We start from the raw sequence: 22291 nt of genomic DNA on the forward strand, positions 1-22291 counted from the left end.
ACAGGAGCAAGGAACCTGCAGCTGGGCTGTTGGTCTGACTCCCACAGCCTGCAGAAGCTGGACCTCTTGTTCTTTTTTTTGGTCCTTTTTTTTTTTTTTTTTTTTTTTACATTTTTATTTATTTATTTATTGGCTGTGTTGGGTCTTCGTTGCTGCTGCGTGGTCTTTCTCTAGCTGTGGCGAGCACGGGCTACTCTTCATTGCAGTGTGCAGTGGCTTCTCATTGCAGTGGCTTCTCTTGTTGCAGAGCACGGGCTCTAGGCACATGGGCTTCATTAGCTGTGGCACACAGGCTTAGTTGCTCCGCAGCATGTGGGATCTTCCCAGACCAGGAATCAAACCCTTGTCCCCTGCATTGGCAGGCGGATTCTTAACCAATGCACCACCAGGGAAGTTCTGGGCCTCTTGTTCTGCTGATGGTGGACTTCAAGTGGTGGGAACCCCTGGGGTCTTGACAATTTGAGGCTGGGGGAGGACAGGGGGCAGGTGGGGCATCCCAAGACACTTCAAAAACTGTGGCCTTATATATGCATTACTAATAAGAAAAAAAAATCAAATTGTACACTTTAAATATATGCAGTTTATTGTATGTCAATTGTATCTCAATAAAAGTTCTCAAAGAGAAAAACAACAAAAAAAACGTGGCCTTTATCCTGGGGACCACGGGAGTCATTGATGGCTACCCCAAATAAGTCAAAGTGGACTTTGACCCTGTGGCCATCTGGGCTCTCAGGAGGCAGCAGGTCCAGTCTGTACCACACTGCCCCTTGGTGGAGATCTCTAAGGATGTCACTGATGGGGGTCACCAGGATGACGGAGCCTGATGACATACACGTGCATTGACCCCACTCTGTGTGGGACCTGCTGAGGTTCAAGAGTTTGCCCGCTGGTCCAGGAGGGGCAGGGCCAGCTCCCTGCCGTCAATGCAGATTCTCAGGCCCCGGCTCCTGGACATCCTGCCTCTAGCCACTAGGCGGCAGTGTCCTGCAGCTGAACTGGCATCCCCAGAGGGAGGGCCTTGGGGAAGTTCTCTGGGCCTCAGTTTCCTCTTCTGGAAGCTGCAGCAGGACTATGGGGGCTCAACAGAGCACAAAATGTCCTGAGAACCTGCTGGGGGCCGGCCCTGTAGCTTCCTAAATGACCATAATCCCATGGACCCTCCCTACACAGCTCCCACCAAGGTGGGTGGGTGTCTATGTTCCCTCACTTGAAGGACCCCTCCACCTCCCTCCACTTTCTTTTTTTTTTTTTTTTTTTTTTTTTTTTGGCTGCATGACATACGGAATCTTAGTTCCCCCACCAGGGATCGAACCCACACCCCCTTCAGTGGAAGCGCGGAGTCCTAACCACTGGACCAGCAGGGACGTCCCAGACCTGCCTCCATCTTGAGGGGGATGCTGGCCTCCCACATGGAGGGCCTACCTAGAGAGGAATGGAGCCCCCACTGGACAGCCAGCGTCGACCACAAGACCCGAACAAATCTCCAGGTGATTCCAGCTAAGGCCCCGCACGAGCCCAAACTCCCAGCCCATGGAATCTGTGAACTTAGCACATGGTTGTTTCAGGCCACGAAGTCTTGGGGTAAATTGCTCCGTAGCCAGAGTAATGGGACCCCCCACCCTACCGTTGCGAGGGCACCAGCCCCGGAGTGGGACAGCGGCCGTCCGTGTCCACCGTGACCAGTACTGGCCAGGGAACGTGCAAGGGCCCGGGAGCAGGGGTGGAGGGGAGAGGACCTGCCTGGTGGGGCGGCCGGGCGGGGCAAGGATGCCAGCAGAGCTTCCCCAGGAGCACCGGCAGGCAGGCTGGGCCTGGCGTGCCTGGAGAGCTTCCTGAGAGTGCCAAGTCCAAAGTCGGGGGAGGCAGGAGGTGCAGGCCCAGCGGCCTTGGAATTTGTTCCCAGGAAGCTCTAAACAAGAGGAAGGGCGGGGCAGATTTGATGAAGAGCGTTTCCCAGGACTAGAGATGGGGGAGGGCAGAGGGCGGAGAGGGCGGGGGAGGGGGAGGGTCCTGGTCAGAGGCCAGTGAACTGTGAAGAGGATACAGCCCCGTAACACTGGCTCCCCGCTTCCTGGCCAGGGGGGTCTGCCTTCGGGTGGGGAGGTACAGCAGGCCCCCCCCACCTCTACCCCCTCCCCCTCTCCAGTGCTCTGTTCAGTCTCCTGCCCACCAGCCTTCCAGGGCCTGACCCAGCTCCCCAGACCGTTGACCCCATGAAGGAAATGCCCTAGCCTGAAGCAGGTGCTCTGCTCTGGTCACGGGGGCGTGCAATTTGACATGGTACTTTTCCCCTACAGTTGCAGTGAGTAAGCCCACCCTGTGTGTCCTGACCAAGTCAGATTTCTGAATGCCCCCTAAACAAGCAGACCACCCACCCACACACACACACACACACACACACATGCACCCCATGATGGTGAACTACACAGGTGCAGGGTCCAGACAGGCCTGGGTTCCATCCTGGCCAAGTTCCTGATGCTCTCTGACCCTCAGTTTCCTCATCTGCAGAGTGGGGTTCCTAAGGGCACCTGCCTCGTGGGATTGCTAGGGGAGCAACTGAGCCCCAGGGCACCGAGGCCCCCACATGGCTGGCATTATTCACCAGCCAGCACCTTTCATGTAAGAATTTTAGAAATTTTCCCCGTGCTAGGGGAGGGAAGAGGAGGGAAGGGAGCCGGGCGTGTGTGTGTGTGTGTGTGTGTGTGTGTGTGTGTGTGTGTGTGTGTGTGTGTGAGATCACCCTGTGGATTATAAATGTGGACTCACTGTGTCTGTGTCCAGTCCCCAACCCCGTGAAGCCTCGGGAAGATGGACAGCCCGGTGTGTCCTCCGTTTCAGGCCGTGCCGGGCCTCCCTGTAATAAAGACCTGTTTCTTCCTGGCCGCACACTTGGCCTGGAGACTGAGGGCTCCGTGAGCAACTCTGAGCTCCCGCCTGCCCGCCCTGGACACACTCGGGCCTTCTGTTTGCCCGCGGCGGCCTGTGGGATGCTCACAGTGCAGCCCTGTTCTCCCCTCTGTGCAGCCACCCTCTCCTCTGGCCTCAGGGGGAGGAGCCCTTGCCAGCTGGGGGGAGGCTGTCCTTGCTGGTTTCCAGGAAGACACTTGCACTGTGTGTGGCCGGAGACAGGGCACCTCCTCGCTGGCAGCCTCTTGGAATTAGGGTGTGATTTGTTAAGGGCAAAACACGTGTTCATCAGGCAGGGCTGCCGGTCAGCTCACGCAGGCCCACTCGGACGCCGGGCCTTTGCACAGGCTGTTCCTCTGATCTCTGTGGGGCTGCCTCCCCCACACCTGCAAGCCTGAGCTTCAGTGGTTCCCCCTTGGGCTGGGTGGCCCACTGCTGTCTCACATTTTCCGCATGTATTTAGCATTTGTCTTGTCCCTCGAGAGGGTGAGCGTCACGGATCAAAGAGCTGTCTTGTTCCAGCCGGTTCCCCAAAGCCCAGAACAGTGCCTGGCTCCAGAACGCCACAGTCGAACCTAAAATGTGACACAAGTGAACTTCTCTACCAAACAGAAACAGACCGGCAGACTTAGAGAACAGTCTTGTGGTTGCCAAGGGGGAGGGGGTGGGGAGGGATGGAGTGGGAGTTTGGGATTAGCAGATGCAAACGATTACATATAGAATGGATAAACAACAAGCTCCTGCTGTGTAGTAAAGGGAGCTAGATTCAGTATTCTGTTATAAACCATAACGGAAAAGAATATGAAAAAGAATATATGTGTTTGTAAAACTGAATCACTTTGTTGTATAGCAGAAATTAACACATTGTACATCAACTATACTTCAATAAAATAAAAAAAAATAAAAGGCCACAGTCAAGATTTGCTAGCTGAACCAATGACTAAACCAACCGCCCTATTGAGAAATCAACCTATGAGTCAGAGGCTGTGATTCAACGGATCAATGACCGCGTTAATGAGCTCAGGGCACACAGGCAGGAATCCTTGTCTAATACATCTGTCTTTAGCCATCTGATCTTCCCCACTCACCTCTAAGCCCTTCCAGGGCAGTGGAGGGGCCAGCGGATGCAAAGATGGAGCTGAAGCTGCGCGTGAAGGAGACAGGCAGGAAAAGAGACCTGTGTTTCCCCAGAGTCGGGACCGGACAGGGCTCTCGGGGAGGGCTGGTCAGGGAAGGCTCCGTGGGGGAGGTGAGACAATCCCTGGGTGGGATCCCAAGAGAGGAACTGCCATTCAGCAGGGGCTGGGAGCCGGGTGAGCATCCCTGCAAAAGACAGCCCTCTGAGGGGACGTGGAGCTAGCCTCAGGCTCAGCAGGGTTGATGCAAGAATGAGGCCTGGATTTGCTCTGCATGGTGTCAAGAAAACCAGGGTCAGCGGTGGAAGCCCAGGAGGACCCATTTCATTTCGATTACAGGGGCAGGTGTCCCAGGGCAGAGCCATGCAAAGATGGAATGAACCGTGCTAGGAAGGAATGAGTTCTCTGTCCCTGGGGGTATGTAAGCTACATAAGGAGAGAAATGAGGGGTTAGCCTAGACAGGAAAGCTGCAAAATCTCTTCTAACTCAGAGAATCTACAGATCTATGATAGAAAATTGTCCAATACAGGCAGAGGAGGTATTTATCAGGTAATAGATACATACACAGATGATCATTACAGTTTTTTTTTCAATAATGGAAAACATCCTGTCTCCCAAATTCCACCTTTCCAACGTTATCTTTATGCAATCAGCATGTGTGTATTCAGGCCCTTGGCTGTAAGAATGCTGAACGCAGTATTGTTTGTAACAGAGGAAAAATTGGAGCCAGCCTGAAAGTTCATTTATAGGTTTATTTTCTGTCTCCCTCTAGACTGAGTTCCAAGAGGAACTCACTCATTCACTGCTGTATCTGTCAGATCTACACGAGATAAAATGCAATCTTTTCTCTTTTTTTTAATTTTTGCATTCTTTGACTAGAGGGAGGGAGAGAGAGAGAGGGAGAGAGAGAGAGAGAAATGCAAGAAACGCATCACGATGTTAACAGTGACTGTTTCTGGGAGATAGAACCAAAGGTAATTTTTGTTTTCTTCTTTGTTGTACTATCTACAAAAAACATGTATTGTGTTTATAATGTGAAAAAATTTTAAGTGAAAATAGAGTGACATCAGCGTAAAAAAAATTGCTTCATTTGCTGAGCTCCGAGAATGGATTTCTAAAGCCAAACTAAATCGTTTAAGGCTATCTGAAGGTCCCTGGTGGCAGCCTTTTGCCATCTGGCTAGGATAACATAAGAGCAATCCAACTCATGTGGGTGGGGAAGAAAATAATTTTCAGTTTCACAGCAGCCACCCCTAAAACCATCCCCTCCCCCCAAGGTGGCTTTTTTATAACCTCCTTTGAGTGCAGACGACATTTATCTGTGCAGACAAGGCGTCCACGCTGTTTGGGTGTTTCAAAGCACTTCTGCTCAAGGCAGATAACAAAACACAGATAACTCCACCATCAGGAATCTGCCTTTGAATTTGTCTTCCAAAACAAGCAAGCTCTCTCACTGTTCAGGGAGAAAACAACCTGTTTTGAATTGTTCAAGACTGTGAGATGGCCCTCTCCGTTTCTCCAGGGCCAGAGGGATTAGCCTCCAGGAGGGGCTGCTTAGAAGGATGGCAGCCATCCGCTAGAAGTCGCCATCACCATTTATCACCTGGGAAGGTACAGAGCTCCCTGTCACTGGAGGTGTGCAAGCCAAGGCTGGGAAACCCCTTGTCAGGGGCATTGTATAGGGAATTTGAGGGTCAAGTTAGGGGCAGGGCCAAGGGCTGTATTGTGTTCCCCCAAAATCCATGTGGTGGAGCCCTAACCACGCACCCCCCCAACCACACCCCCCACCCCCACCCCCGCCTGTACAGCAAAATGTGACTGTATTTGGAGATGGACCTTTAAAGAGGTGATCAAGTTAAGATGAGGTCACTAGGGTGGGCCCTAATCCAATAGGACTGATGTCCTCATAAGAAGAGATTAGGACCCAGACACACACAGAGAAGGTGATATGGAGACACAGGGAGAAGAGAGCCGTCTGCAAGCCATGGGGAGAGGCCTCAGAAGAACCCTGCCCTCAACCTTGATCTTGGACTTCCAGCCTCCAAAACTGTGAGAGCATGAGTTTCTGTTATTCAAGCCCTGTCTGTGGTCCTTTATTACAGCGGCCCCGGCAGGGTGGGTACCCGTGTCTCCACTGTCCGGGTGAGAGAGCCATGCTCGGGGGAGGGGGCAAAGTGATACCCCCAGGGTCTCACGGCTACTGGCAAGTCCAGATTCGAGTCCAGGCAGACCTGCCCCAAGTCTTCCCACTGTACTTGTGATTTGCCGTAACAGACACCCTAGCAGGACTTTGTACAAGATTCTAGAATTGTCTAGAGGAGGAAGGGGGCTTGGGGGAGACCCAGGGAAGCCTTCCTAGAGGAGGTGTCGCTTAAGCCAGGGCTTGGAGGAGTAAGCCCTCAGCAGGAGGGAGGAGGGGACCGTCATCCTCCAGGAGAGCACAGAAGCTGCCAATCCCAGGGCTCGGAACCTAGGAGCACGTGCACGAGGCCGGAGGTGACAGGATGTTGTGTCACGTTGCACAGAGAGAAGCACGTGCACAGCCCACAGGGGACCCCCAGGTTCTGACTCTTGGGAGGAGGCCTGGTTCAAGTCACAGCCCCGCCCCTTTCTGGCTGTGTGCTCTCAGAGAAGTTACACAACCTCTCTGAAAAAAATTGTTGCAAGTAAACTTTCTTCACAGGATGCATTCTTTCCTCAGGTATGTATTTCACAAGCACCTGCTACACGCCACTCACTGCTGTAAGCGCTGCGGAAAGAGCAGGGAACAAAGCGCTGGTCGAATGGACCCATCATTCTAGCACAGCACCCACAGGGAGGGGGGAGTGTAGCCACGTGGTCAGGGAGGCCTCTCTGCAGAGGGGTGCCCTGCGGAAGGCTGGGGTGGAGACGAGAAACAGAGAAACAGTGATGAGGGCACAGTGCTCACCGGCCAGGCAGCATCAGCGCTGTTGTTTCTAGTCACCCCTCCTCCTCCTCCAGCCACTGCTGCAGCTTCCATCCGGCCACTCCTAGGACCGACCATCCCAAAGCACCTCTCCAAAACCACCTGCTACTTTCTTGACATCAAATCCAAGAAACAAGCCCTCCTCTTGGCTTAAACCTGAAGTGTTGGCGACCAGAAGGGACCTCAGAAAGGACCCCACCTCTCTCTCACCTCCAATACACTCCTTGTTTGCCCGGACTTGGGGACCGAGGGCCCCTGTCTGGTGTCCCTGCTCTTGAGGAGATGATTTCCCAGGGAGCCAGCACCCCATGTGGAGGGAGACGGAGGCGGCTGCCGGGCTCTGCTGAGCCCTGCTCAGATCCCACAGGTGGTTCCCCCCACCCGCTCCCCCCAGGGTGACTGAGCCATTCCTGCAGCTGGGGGTGGGCAGAGTCCTTCAGTGAAGCCTGGAACCAGGCCAGACTGGGGCAGGGTGGGGGTGGGGGGACATGTGGAGAAGCTCATCAGCTCTCTCTGGGTTCTTACTTTTCTTTCAAAGCCCCCAGCCCATTGCCCTGGGGGACAAGGTGCACTCAGCCTGCTGGAAAAGTCCAAGCATCCTTCTTACCAGCTGCCTCCTCCTTGGAAAAACCTCCATGACTGGAAAAGCCAGGTGGGACTTAAAGATCAAACCTACCAAGCCCTTTGCCTGTTTTTATTTTTTCTTATTTTATTTTTATTATTTATTATTCATTTTATTTGTTTTTGGCTGTGTTGGGTCTTCATTGCTGTGAGCAGGCTTTCTCTAGTTGTGGCGAGTGGAGGCTACTCTTTGTTGTGGTGTGTGCTGTTTCTCATTGCAGTGGCTTCTCTTGTTGTGGATCGCGGGCTCTAGGCGCATGGGCTTCAGTAGTTGTGGCTCATGGGCTCAGTAGTTGTGGCTTGCAGGCTCTAGAGCTCAGGATCAGTAGCTGTGGCACACAGGCTTTGTTGCTCCATGGCACGTGGCATCTTCCTGGCCCAGGGATGGAACCCGTGTCCCCTGCATTGGCAGGTAGATTCTTAACCACTGCGCCACCAGGGAAGCCCCCTTTGCCTATTTTTTAAATCGGGTTGTTTGGGAACTTTGGGTTGTTGAGCTGTAGGAGTTCTCTATATAGTTTGCATTTTAATGTCTTATTAGATGTATTATCTGCACATATTTTCTTCCATTTCATGGGTAGCCTTTTCAGTCTGTGATGGTATCCTTTGATGCACAGAAGTTTTTAATCTTGATAAAATCCAATGTATCTATTTTTTCCTTTGTTGTCTGTGCTTCTGGTGTCGTATCCAAGAAATCATTGCCAAGTCCAATGTCATAAAGCTTTTCCCCAATATTTTCTTCTAAGCATTGTATATTTTCAGGCCTATGTTTAGACCCATTTTGAGTTAATTTTTGTATATGGTGTTAGATAAGGGTCCAACTTCATTTGTTTGTATGTGGATATTCAGTTTTCCCAACACCGTTTGTTAAAAAGACTGTCCTTTCCCCATTGAATGGTCTTGATACTCTTATTGAAAATCATTTGCCCATGTATGCAAGGTTTTATTTCTGGGCGCTCTATTCTATTCCATTGGTCTACGCATCTGCCTTTACGCCATTACCACACTGTTTTGATAACTGTAGCTTTATAATAAGTTTTGAAATCAGGAAGTGTGAGACTTCCAACTTTGTTCTTTTTTTAAAATTTATTTATTTATTTATTTATTTATTTATTTATTTATTTATTAGCTGTGTTGGGTCTTCATTGCTGCACACAGGCTTTCTCTAGTTGCAGTGAGTGGGGGCTACTCTTCATTATGGTGCGTGGGCTTCTCATTGCAGTGGCTTCTCTTATTGTGGAGCACAGGCTCTAGGCGCAAAGACTTCAGTAGTTGTGGCACACAGGCTCAACAGCTGTGGCACACAGGCTTAGTTGCTCCAAGTCACATGGGATCTTTCTGGAGCAGGGCTCAAATCTGTGTCCCCTGTGTTGGCAGATGGATTCTTAACCACTCCACCACCTAGGAAGTCCCCAACTTTGTTCTTTTTTTAAGATTATTTTCACTATTCAGGGTCTGTGAGATTCTATATGAATTTAGGATGGGTTTTTCTATTTCTGTGATAAAAGTCATTGGGATTTTTATGGGAATCACACTGAATCTATAGATCACTTTGGGTAGTATTGACATCTTAACAGTATTAAAGATAAATTTTTTTGAATACCCTTTAGTCATGCAGCTGCTGTGGAGGACAGTTTGGCAGTTCCTCAAAAAGTGGAACAGAACTACCAGATGAACCAGCAATTCCACTCCTAGGTATGCACCCAAAAGAGCTGAAAGCAGGAATCAGACACTCATACACCAGTGTTCAGCATTATTCATAGCAGCCAAAAAGCTGCAAGCAGCCCAAGTGTCCATCCCCAGATGAGTGGATAAATGGAACGTGGTCCATCCACGTGAGGAAATAGTATCCAGCCATAAAAAGGAGTGAACTTTGACACCTGCTACAAAACAGAAGTACCTTGAAAACATCATGCTGAGTGAACTAAGCCAGACACAAAAAGAACAAATATTGTATGATTCTACTTATACAAGACACCCGAAATAGACTAATTCACAGAGGTGGAAAGTAGAATAGAGGTTATGTGGGGTGGAGGGCAGGGAGGAGTAGGGAGTTACTTTCAATGTGTCAGAGTTTTTGTTTGGTATGATGAAAAAAGTTCCGGAAATAAATTATGGTGATGGTTACACAACATCAGGCTGTATAGGTGTTGTAATTTTAAGTGCTTTTTTAAATCTTGTTTTTCTCTTAGGCAAACTGAACATTCATCAGAAGGCGAGTAAGTGTGCTCCTGTTGGGGTGAGATTAGAGGTGAATTTTTTCTTTCTTTTCCTATTTTATTTTGTTTTATTTTATTTGTTATTTGTTATTTTATTTTTTGGTCATGGCACACAGCTTGTGGGATCTTAGTTCCCCAACCAGGGATCAAACCCAGGCCCTTGGCAATGAAAGCACGGAGTTCTAACCACTGGACCGCCAGGGAACTCCCTTTCTTTTCCTGTCTTAAAAATGTTGACTTGCCTTATTGTATTGCTGTCATGATAAACTCTACGTACATGATATTGTCAACACATCCAATGGAGCCACTTTCCTTATCACCTTTCCACCACCCCACCCCAAGCCCAGATGCCTGGGACCTAAGCTTATCTGGGGACCACAGTATGCAGTTGATGTCTTCTTGTTATTCTGAGTCTACAAGACTCAGGCAGGGAACAAGGCACACAGGTGAAGCCAGCAGGCCTGACCTCCCCACATCTTGGTGACTCAGTGGCTATAATCACTGCTCCTCCTCCCAGCCCCTGCCCTGCACAGAGCTGCCCCTGGGGTGGGGAGGATGAGCATAAAGGGTGTCTATTTCCGCACAGGCTGGGAAAGGCCTTCTCCACCCAGATGCACATTCCTGAAAATACCGTGCAAGGAAACCCTAATGAAGTGGGAAGGTGCCCTGTGTCTGCTATGGGTAACGTCAGAGCCGAGCAAGATCTGCGGGCTCATCAGCCCCACGGCTTCCAGATCAGGAAGGAAAAAAGGTTTAGGAGTCCATTTAGGGCTGGCGACTCCGTTCCTCCCCACCAAGGACATTTTGTTTAAGACTTTCATCTAGGGACTTCCCTAGCTGTCCAGTGGTTAGGACTCTCAGTTTCCACTGCAGGGGGGGCACAGGTTCGATCCCTCATCGGGGAACGAAGATCCTGCATGCCGCCTTACCATGCAGCAAGGCCAAAAAATTTAAAAAAAGAAAAAGACTTCCATCTAGATTCACCATCATTTCCTAAAAGAAAAAAAATTCATCCCAGAATAGGGAAAATAATAAGAAAGGAGAGTTCTCAACTGCACACTGTTTCCAAAATAATTTCAGAATGATATATCTTAAAAGTTTGTATCGCCAGGTGAATGGGTAAACAAAATGTGGGTTAGCCACATGCGGAATAATGTTCCTGACACATGTGACAATGCAGAGGACCCTCCCAGTGTTCACGGCAGCACCGTTTACAACAGCCAGGACACGGAAGCAACCTACATGCCCATCCACAGATGAATGGATGAAGAAGATGGGGCACATATACACAATGGAGTATGGCTCAGCCATAAGAAGGAATGAAATTGTGTCATTTGTAAAGAAGCAGATGGACCTAGTCTGTTATACGGAGTGAAGGGAGCCTGAAAGAGAAAAACAAATATCATATATTAACGCTTATATGTGGAATCTAGAAAAATGGTACGGATGAACCTATTTGCAGGGCAGAAGTAGACACAGAGAGACATAGAGAACAGACATGTGGACACAGAGAGGGCAGGTGGGATGAATTGGGAGATTGGGATTGACATACAAACACCACCATGCGTACAGTAGATAGCTAGTGGGAACCTGCTGTATAACACAAGGAGCTCAGCTGGGTGCTCTGTGATGACCTAGATGGGTGGGATGTGCGGGGAGGGAGGTCCAAGAGGGAAGGGATGTATGTATGCAAATAGCTGATTCACTTCCTTGTACAGCAGAAACTGACACAACACTGTAAAGCAATTATACTCCAATTAAAAAATTTAAAAACAAACAAAAAAACCTGATGCTCAGTGAAAGAAGCCAGGCACAGAGGGCCACATACTGTATGATTCCATTTACCAGAAATGTCCAAACTAGGCAAATCGAGAGAAACAGAAAGCGGATGGGTGGTTGCCAGGGGCTGGGGGAGGGAGGAATGGGTACAAGGTTCCTTTCGAGGGTGATGAAAATGTTCTAGAATTAGATAGTTGTGATGGTTGCACAGCCCTGTGAATGTGTCAAAAACCACTGACTTGTGTACCATACTTTAAAATGACAAATTTTATGTCTTGTGAATTTTATCTAAATAAAAAGTACAATTTAAAAAAGTAAATGGAAACAAAAAAAAGGTAAATGGGGGATTTCCCTGGTGGTGCAGTGGTTAAGTATCTGCCTGCCAATGCAGGCGACATGGGTTCGAGCCCTGGTCCGTAAAGATCCCACATGCCTCAGAGCAACTAAGCCCATGCGCCACAACCGCTGAGCCTGCGCTCTGGAGCCCCTGAGCCACAACTACTGAGCCCATGTGCCACAACTACTGAAGCCCATGTGCATAGAGCCCGGGCTCCGCAACAAAGAGAAGGCACCGCAATGAGAAGCCTGTGCACCGCAACGAAGGCCCAACGTGGCCAAAAATAAATAAATAAATAAATAAATTTAAAATAATTATAAAATAAAAAAGTAAATGTAGGAAAACAGTTTTGCGAGAGTACTAACATGACAACCTTGAGTTATTTGGTGATCCTCACTCTTCACTGACTGTGCGTCTTGAGTTGTTCTGCTGCATGGATTTTGTAACTGTTACAAATCCATTTTCACAGAGATGACTTAATCAAAACAGAACTGAGAGAACTCACTTGTCCACTCAAGGCAGAATATTCTGAGCTGTCAGGGGTCTAGGGCTGCTAGGATGGGGTCAACCCGGCCCTTGCAGTCTGCCCTGAACTTGAGTGGAGGGCAGAGGGGAGTGGGCCAAGGCACGGACCACGACGGTGGCGCCCTCAGATGGCCATCCACATCCGGATGTCTTTGGCATGGATGGTGGGTACTACTGTGTCCCCATTTGGCCATGTCTGTGCTGCTGTCCTGGGAAACCCCTTCTGCCTGCTCCTGCCTGATTCCCTGAGCCCTACTCTGCCCACAGATCCCCTGTCCACGATGCTGGTGGGAGTGGATTTTTGGTGTCCAGTGTGAAGCGGGAGCTGCATGTCACACCAGGACCAAAGGGGAACAGCAGGGTCACACAAGGCAGTGGGCCCACAACACAGAAACTCCGGGTAGAGGCTCTCCGAGGGGCGGGGTCCCAGCTGTCACCTGGGTTGTGCAATGAACGGGGTCAGGGTGGGGGCAGAGCATGCAGAATTGGCTCTGAGGCAGGGCTTGTGTGGCCCCTGCAGGGAAACACGCCCCCAGCTGAAGGTCCAGGAGGTTGCAGGCCCCTGCCAGGTGCTTCAGGGGTACTTGTGGGCGGTGGCACTGGCAGCCTGGGGGCGGAGAGTTGGGGGGTGGGACAGGGTCCCGGACACGGGCCTGCCTGGTCTTTTCTCACCTCCCCAGCAGAAGGGAGCCCTGGGTCATGCCAGCCACATGTGTGCGGGGCTGAGTTGAGCGTGGGCACACCGGCAGTCGTGAGTGATGGTGAGTGTGTGTGAGCATGTGACTGCCGCGTGTGCAACGAAGGGGTGTCGGCGGGCAGTGTGTGTTTGCTGGGGAGCGAGACAGAGTGTAAGGGCTGTCCACGGCTGGGAACAGGGAGGAGGGGACTGCTGGAGGGCCGCGGGGGCCTCCCCGTCTCCAGCTGCCGCCCAGGCTTCTGTGCGCTCTGGCGGGGCTGCCCAGCCCTTGGCGGCCAGGCTGCTCTCTCCAGGCCACCTCTCATAAGATTCCCCTCCTCCCTCATCCCCTCCCTGTCTGTCTCTCCCCACCCTCTGGGCTCCCTTTCGTCATCTCTCTGTCTCCAGCCCTGTCTGTGAGCCTTCCAACCTCCACCTCTCTCCCTCTCCCCCCTCCCTCTGTCTCTCCGTCTCTCTCACTCACCTCCCCTGGAAGGAAGGGCTGGCCCAGGGCCACCCTGCTGGGTTCTCCGGCGGCCGCAGCCCAGCTGTCCCTGGGGAGCCCGTCCTTCCCCCACCCCCGTGCCTGTTTGGTCGGGAGGCCTCTGCGAAGCCGTCTGTCCTCATGTCTGACGTGCCTTGTTGTCACGCCGTTTTATGGGGCCTCGGTGACTGTGTCCAGGCGGACGGGCCGCATAGGTGTGGGGACAGACACGATAATTAAAGAGCACGGCTGGCAGCAGGGGGCCCGGGAGCGTGAATGAAAGGGAGCCGTCTGCTCCGGATGCCCCCCGAGCCCGCCCACGGAGCCTGGGGGCTCCAGAGAGGCCAGACGGACAACCTCCGGGAGCGCAGCCTCGCTGTCTGCTCACCCTCCCACCCACACAGCACTGTGTGCGCCCGGCCCGCCACGGTCACGACCCGTCTCCTGGGTGGGAAGACCGAGGCCGACAGTCGGCCGCTGGCCTGAGGCCACACCGCACAGCAAGGGCTCCGGCTGCCAGGACTTCCCTGCCCCTGGGCTGGATAGACCTCACGAGTGAGAAGGCCTGGTAGCCAAAGGGGACTGTCCACCCTGCAGTCACCAAACGTTCCCGGACGCTTCCATCACCGCCGAAGAGGCCCGACTATGTAACCTCCCAGAGCTGAGTTCTCTCCCCAAGAAGAATTCTGAGTCGGATGTAAAGATACTAAAATGTTCTGCACCCTATTTCATTCACTCACTCATTCATTTATTCTAGGAACATTCACTGGACCCTCCCAAACCCCAGGCATGCGTTGGGCCTTGGTGGCCAACAATGAACTTGCACTTAACCCACGGTCCGAGGGGCAGGCACCCTGGCCGTGGGGCCCTCCAAGGCCCAGCCTGAGGGCACAGCCTCAGGAAAGCCTTGCCTGACCCCTCCCCAAGCCCCGCACCTTCCCGTCTGCCTTTTGGTGGAGGGCGCTGGCCATGGCTGTCCGTCTGTGTCCCCTGGCCCGTGGCCTTGAGGGCCCAGCACGGGGCCTGCCCACAGCAGCCCCTCAACAGCGCTGTTTGTGTGAGGGGCGCTGACAGCATCTTCTAGGTGAAACGCCTTGTGAACAGCGAGGGTTTGTGCACGGGAGAGGGATTCGCAGAGTTAGCGCTTCAGGCTGGTGGGGGGAGGGAGGGTGTGGCAGGGGCAGGGGTGGCATCAGGAGGCCAGGGCAGTGGCCTGGACTTGGTCCATGAGGATGCCGCTTCTGATTTCGCAGTTGCCCCACCCGGGCCCCGCCCTCCTGGGCTGACCTTGGCCGTTCCCGGAGCCTGGGCACCCCCATTGCAGAGTCTAGGGTGCACCCCCGCTAGATGGTCACAGGCGGGGAAACTGAGGTTCACAGGAGTGACCCGTGAAGACCCACAGCTGCCCAGAAGCAGAACTGGAATTCAAATCCAGACGTGTCTGACTTTTCCCACTGATCGGACCAGCCTCCCGTGTGCTAAGCATAAAGAGTAATAATAATCCTGGCACCGGCAACAGCAGTCCTCTGCAGATGAGCGTGCCTTGTTTAAACGCATTTTCTCTGGGACTTCCCTGGTGGTCCAGTCGTTAGGACTCCACATTTCCACTGCGGGGAGCCCACGTTCGATCCCTGATTGGGGAACTAAGATCCCACAAACTGCATGGTGCGGCCAAAAAATAAAAAAATTTTTAGAAATGCCCTTTTTCAAACATTGTCTCCCTGGAAGCTCATTGCAGAGCTGTGGGGAAACAGGCTCAGAGGGGCTGCGCTCTTGGCCAGCTCCCACCTCGCCGAGGGGCAGATCCAGGCCACACGAGGCTGGGCCCGGATCCTGGGCGGAGCTGCGTCAGGACTTCTGGGCAGGGACGGGGCTCCCACCCACGCTGCGGGCGACGAGGCAGCCCTCCAGCTCCTCCTGGGCCGGCAGGCCACAGCCGCCTGCAAACTCGCTGGGTGGCCTGGACGTCAGGGTGGGAGTGACAGCCCCGGAGAGGCTGGGGGGCCAGTACAGTCACACCCCTGCCCCGCTCACCCCCCTCCTCTGCTCGGGCTGCGTGTCCCAGCCGGGCTCGCGTGCAAAGCCGCCAGGGTCCTTCCCACTCTGACCTGTTTTCCTGGCAGCTGCTGTCAGGGTTGGGTCAGGCCAGCCCTGGGTGACCTGCCAAAGCAGAGGTGGCCATGGGGTCAGACGCAGCGTCCTCTGGCCTCCCTGCCTTTGCACACACGCCCCGTCCACAGCTGAGAAGTCTTTCTCTTCTCAGCTCTCTTGTCAAACTCGGCAGTCACAACCGTGCCAGAATGGCATCACCTCCAGGAAGCTTCTGGACTCCCCCAGGCAGGATCAGCCTGGCCACTGTCCCTGCTGTATTGCCATCATGGGTTAGCCATCTCCCTGGCCATCCTGGCCACAGCAGAGGTCCCCAGGCCTGTCCAGGGCCTTGACTCCCGCTTTTTGCTAGGTTGGGATGGGTCACTTTAAATCAGGGCACGTGGGGGCATGGCGGCTCCAGACTCAGGTGTGGGTCAGGCAGAGAGAGGGAGCTGTGCAGATATGCAGTCAGATCGAGGGGCTCTGCTCTGCCCGGAAGCTCAGCTGACCCCCTAAGAAGCTCAATTTCCTTTAATCAGCAAACATCATATATGCTCTGGACCAGGCACGGTTCACTGACTCCTCGCGGCTGTCCTACAAGATGGGTTGTACCACTGTACCCATTTTGCAGATGCGTAAACTGGGGGGCACAGAGAGGTTAGGAAGCTGGCTCGAGGTCACACTGCTTGTATGTGGCACAACCAGGATTGCAGCTCTGGCCATCTGGTGCCAGAGTGCATGTACTGCCACCCAGCTCCTTCACCAAAGCCCTTTGCCCATCACCAAGGACCAAATCCCCCTGGAGACCAGAACCCAGAGCCAGGAGGGCTGGCGTGGGGGCCAGGAGCACTGGTGTTGAATCTGACAGTCCAGACTCCACGGGCCAGCCTCGTCCTGCTTGTGTCGCTCTAGGTAAGGTGCCTAACCTCTCTGGGCCTCAGACATCTCCGTTCTAGAGTCAGAATGGGACGATACCTTCCATTCGGCATGTACCGAGCACCTCCCGTGCGCCTGGCCCTGTTCCAGAGCCCGGGAACACAGGCGTGATCAGGACAGGCAACACTGCCTCTGGGGAGGTGGGGAGCACTGCCCGAGACAGGGCTGTGGACGCACCTGTACAGCGCAGCCAGGACAAACACCTTCCCCTCATTGTGGGCGGCTCTGTTCAGTGCTCCACTGGGCCCTGCTAACTGTGCCCGAGGGCAGCGAGGACTTGGAAAACGCGGGGGGAAGGGACTCCACGTGGGAGGCAGTGTGCAAGCAAAGGCAAGGTGGCCGGGATGGGTGGGCAGCACAAGGACAGCCCAGGGCTGAGATGCCCTGCTCCAGGTGCTGTGCTGGAGGCCCTGGGGTTGGAGCGTCCTCACCGTGTCCCTGGGGTGCGGGTGAGCTGACAGGTGGCAGTGTCAGGCTGGCAGCCCCTGGGTGTGTCTCTCGGCGCAGGAACCCTGGCTGCCAGCTTCCCCATGAGTTCCCTGGACTTTCCCAGCAGGTCAAAGCCACCTGCCTGGCCGGGGCCAAAGCCGAAACACGCATGGGGTCCGGCTGAGAATGTCTGTCTTTTGCTTTTAAAATTACTCTCTCTCAGAATGTAAAAGTGACACTTGCTTGTTGTCATACGAAAGTTGGAAAAGCTGGAGAGACATCAAATTCGTGAAAAATCAGGTAATCACCTCATCCGGACCCCAGAGACAAACCTTATTCATATGTCGGCAAACAGCCCTGCCCCCACCCCCCGGGGGTTTCTTCTGCATTTTTCAACACAGTTGGGATCAAGCTGTGCCTGAAATCTTGTGTTCAGCTCTTTTCACATAACATATAACGTCAGCATCTAAAATCATTACTGTTTCTTTCCGATTACAAAATTATGATGTGCTCGCTGTGAAAACAAATAAATCAAGCACTTACAGAGATGTGGAACAGAGAAAGTCCAGGGGAGAAAAGAAAGTGAAAGTGCCGCACAGTCCCGGACCTGGAGGTGACTATCCTAAATGTCACTAAGGACAGCTGTGTCAACTATCCCCAAGAGTGTAGACCAGCAGAGGCTGCAGGATCACATGGGCTGAGTTCAAATCTTGCCTCCAAAGGCAACTCATTAGCTGAGCTCTCTGGGCCTAGTCTTTTCTGTTTGTTTGTTTGTTTTTCAAAGTCTTTTTATTTTTTATTTTATTTTTGGCAGCAACTCACAGCTTGTGGGATCTTAGTTCCCTGGCCAGAGATTGAACCCAGGCCCTCAGCAGTGAGAGACTGGAGTCCTAACCAATGGACCTCAAGGGAATTCTCCTGGGCTTAGCTTTTTTTTTAATTAATTAATTTATTCATTTATTAATTTATTGGTTGTACTGGGTCTTCATTGTTGCACACGGGCTTTCTCTAGTTGTGGTGAGTGGGGGCTGCTCTTCATGGTGGTGCACAGCCTCCTCATTGCAGAGGCTTCTCTTGTTGTGGAGCAAGGGCTCTAGGCGCTTGGGCTTCAGTAGTTGGGATGCACAGGCTCGATAGTTGTGGTGCATGGGCTTAGTTGCTCCACGGCATGTGGGATCTTCCTGGGGCAGGGATCGAACCCATGTCCACTGCACTGGCAGGTGGATTTTTAACCACTGTGTCACCTAGGAAGCCCTGGGCCTAGTCTTTTTTTATAAAGTGGAATTGATCAGAGAGGCCTACCTAAAGTTGCTGGAGGAACCAATGAACAAATGAAAGGCATTTCCATAAATGACTGAAAACAGGTAAGTGCTTAGAAATGTACACGGTAAGGGCTCAATCAATGTTAGGTTGTGCAGTGAACACCCACCGGAAGCTGTAGTGCAGTGTCACGGAGGGCTAGGCAATGGCTTTACATTCATAACTCATTTCATGCTCCCCAAACCCCACACACGAGATACCTTTTTAAAAAAAAATTTCAAAATCGAAGTATAGGTGCTGTACAATATTATATAAATTTCAGGTGTATGATGTAGTGATTCACGTTTTCTAAAGGTTATACTCCATTTATAGTTATTATAAAATACTGGCTGTATTCCTTGCATTGTACAATATATCCTTGTAGCTTATTTCATACCTAATAGTTTGTACCTCTTACTCCCCTACCCCTACGTTGTCCCGCCTCGGTGGGGAGAGGGAAGGGGGGGTACTTTTATTATCTGAATTTTCCAGACGTGAGAACAGAGGCTGAGAAAGAGCAGTGTCATAGCGGCCACTGCTCACAACACCCAGAAGGTGGAAACAGCCCTAAGGTCCGTAGACAGAAGGACAGATAAAACAACATACGTGGTCTATTCACATAGTGGAATGTTACTCAACCATTTCAAGGAAGGAAGCACTGACACGCTGCAACACAGATGAGCTTTGAGAACAGAAGACCACGCGTTGCAAGATCCCATGTACGTAAAACGTCCAGGAGAGGCCAATCCACAGACACAAAACGCAGACAGGTGGCCGCCAGGGGCCGGTGGGGGTGGGGTGGGGTGGGGGGGGGGCGTGACTGCTTCACGGGCACGTCTCCCTTGGTGGTGAGGAAAACGTCCCAGAAGCAGACAGAGGGGCAGCCTCATGTCGTGAGTGCACTAAATGTCACTGAATAGGACGCTTCGAAATAGTTAATTTGGTGTTATATGAATTTCACCTCAATTTTAAAACAAACAGAAAAAAAAGAAAGAAAAAAGAAAGGCCAGTGACTTGCCCAGGCTCAGGGTCACTCGGCCGGTGACAATCAAAGCAGCCGCGATGAAGCATGGGGGGTGGAGCCTCACCCCGTGCCGGCACCTGGGTGGGCACCTGGGTGGGCACGAGCGAGGGCCACCGGCCTGAATCCCGTGAGCCCCGGAGGGTGAGGACGGGCCTGCCCTCTGGCCTGCACTTCCTAGTGAGGCCGGGGCTTGCGACACTCACCTCCCGCCTGCCGGGGTTATCTTTAATCCTGCTCTCTTCCAGAAACCAGGACTTGAGGACAGCGTGGCCTCCCTCTGGCCCCAGGGCCCCACGGGGTTAATCAGGGTATGGAGTTGCCTCCGGTCACCGCCATGTGGACTCAGAACCCCACTGTGTTTTCTGGGCCTCAGGTTCCCCATCTGAAAATAGAGGTAACGGTGACTCAACCATAGGGAGGTTTCAACGGGATCCAGGCAGTTCTGACAAAGCTTGTGGGAAGTGTTTATTCGCGTGCCTCCCAGGACACACCAGGCTACTTTTGCAGTCTCTTGAAAAGCTGATTATGGATGAAGAAATACATCGGAGACATATTAATTGAAAAAAGCAAGCATCCTCATTGAGCCTGGCACCTAGGAAACATTCAGTAAGTAGGAGCTGTTATTATTATTTGTTTGGGCTTCTCGTGTTTTGCGCACGTAGGTCTGCATGCACACGGAACATTTCTGGAAGGCTACACGAGAAACTGTGGATACAATTTGGTCCCTTCCAGGGAAGAGCAGGGACGGAAACTTTTCACCTAATACCTTTCTGTTCTCTTGAAATTTTTCATCAGGAACACGTACTACGTTTATTTTATTTTTTAAGAACTTGATTATTGACATACAATTGACATACAATAAACTGCATATATTTAAAGTGTACAATTTGATATTTTTTTTCTTATTAGTAATGTATGTATGGCAATCCCAGTCTCCCAATTCACTCCCCCCAACCCCCCTCCCTCCCAATTTCCCCACTTGGTGTCCATATGTTTGTTCTCTACATCTGTGTCTCTATTTCTGCCTTGCAAACCAGTTGATTTGTACCATTTTTCTATAGTCCGCATATATATGTTAATATACGATATCTGTTTTTCTTTTTCTGACTCACTTCACTCTGTATGACAGTCTCTAGGTCCATCCATGTCTCTACAAATGTCCCAGTTTCATCGCTTTTTACAGCTGAGTAATATTCCACTGTATGTATGTACCACATCTTCTTTATCCATTCATCTGTTGATGGACATTTGGGTTGCTTCCATGTCCTGGCTATTGTAAATAGTGCTGCAATGAACATTGGGGTGCACGTGTCTTTTTGAAGTATGGTGTTCTCTGGGTATATGCCCAGTAGTGGGATTGCTGGGTCATATGGTAACTCTATTTTTAGTTTTTCAAGGAACCTCCATACTGTTCTCCATAGTGGCTGTATCAATTTACATTCCCACCAACCATGTAAGAGCATTCCCTTGTCTCCACACCCTCTCTAGCATTTATTGTTTGAACATTTTCTGATGATGCCCATTCTAACCGGTGTGAGGTGATACCTCATTGTAGTTTTGATTTGCATTTCTCTAATAATTAGTGATGTGGAGCAGCTTTTCATGTGCCTCTTGGCCATCCATCTGTATGTCTTCTTTGGAGAAATGCCTATTTAGGCCTTCTGCCCATTTTTTGATTGGGTTGTTTGTTTTTTTGATATTGACCTGCATGAACTGTTTATATATTTCAGGGATTAATCCTTTGTTGATTCGTTTGCAAATATTTTCTCCCATTTTGAGGGTTGTCTTTTCGTCTTGCTTATAGTTTCCTTTGCTGTGCAGAAGCTTTGACATTCCATTAGGTCCCACTTATTTATTTATTTTTTTTAAGACTCTAGCTGAGGAGCCTTTTTTTTTTAAGATTTACTTTTTAAATTATTTATTTATTTTATTTTTGGCTGCATTGGGTCTTTGTTGCTGCGCGCGAGCCTCCTCTAGTTCTAGTGAGCAGGGGCTACTCCTCGTTGCGGTGCGCGGGTTTCTCATTGCGGTGTGCGGGTTTCTCATTGCGGTGTCTTCTCTTGTTGTGGAGCACAGGCTCTAGGCACATGGGCTTCAGTAGTTGCAGCAAATGGGCTCAGTATTTGTGGCTCACGGGCTCTAGAGCACAGGCTCAGTAGTTGTGGCACACGGGCGTAGTTTCTCTGCGGCATGTGGGATCTTCCCGGCGCAGGGATTGAACCCGTGTGCTCTTCATTGGCAGGCGGATTCTTAACCACTTCGCCACCAAGGAAGCCCTACCACTTATTTATTTTTGTTTTTATTTCCATTACTCTAGAATGTAGGTCAAAAAGGATCTTGCTGTGATTTATGTCAAAGAGTGTTCTTCCAATGTTTTCCTTCAGGAGTTTTACAGTGTCTGGCCTTACATTTAGGTCTAATCCATTTTCAGTTTATTTTTGTATATGGTGTTAGGGAGTATTCTAATTTCATTCTTTTACATGTAGCTGTCCAGTTTTCCCAGCACCACCTATTGAAGAGGCTGTCTTTTCTCCATTGTATATCCTTGCCTCCTTTATCGTAGATTAGCTGACCATAGTTTATCTCTGGGCTTTCTATCCTGTTTCACTGATCTATATTTCTGTTTTTGTGCCAGTACCACGTATTACGTTTATGATAAAATTGTTTAAAATAAAATTATACTTCAAGATTAAAAATGTTACTTATTTTAGCCTTCTCAATTAACAGAAGAGGAAAAATGTGACCCGACCTCACCTCCTCCAAGAAGTCCTCCTAATGTCCACTGTCTGTCATTGTCTGTTTCCTTGGCTGCCTCTCGCATGAAACTGGGAGGGCCTGTTTGACTCACTCCTAAGTCCCCAGGGCCCAGCCTTGAGTACA

The 22291-nt window shown here is 51.2% G+C and overlaps 1 protein-coding gene across 1 annotated transcript; it reads right to left on the minus strand.

The window, feature by feature from the left end:
• Nucleotides 1–728: 728 nt before the first annotated feature.
• On the minus strand, nucleotides 729–3409 carry LOC130835278 (uncharacterized). The gene is made up of 2 exons (XM_057706727.1): nucleotides 2767–3409; nucleotides 729–1909 (listed from the first exon to the last, which is right to left on the minus strand). The coding sequence occupies exons 1-2, from the start codon at nucleotides 3194–3196 to the stop codon at nucleotides 1419–1421; spliced, it is 921 nt and encodes a 306-aa protein (XP_057562710.1). The 5' UTR covers nucleotides 3197–3409; the 3' UTR covers nucleotides 729–1418.
• Between the last annotated feature and the right edge of the window lie 18882 nt (nucleotides 3410–22291).

This window comes from Hippopotamus amphibius, chromosome 13, assembly GCF_030028045.1.
Source record: "Hippopotamus amphibius kiboko isolate mHipAmp2 chromosome 13, mHipAmp2.hap2, whole genome shotgun sequence".
Taxonomy (NCBI): domain Eukaryota; kingdom Metazoa; phylum Chordata; class Mammalia; order Artiodactyla; family Hippopotamidae; genus Hippopotamus; species Hippopotamus amphibius.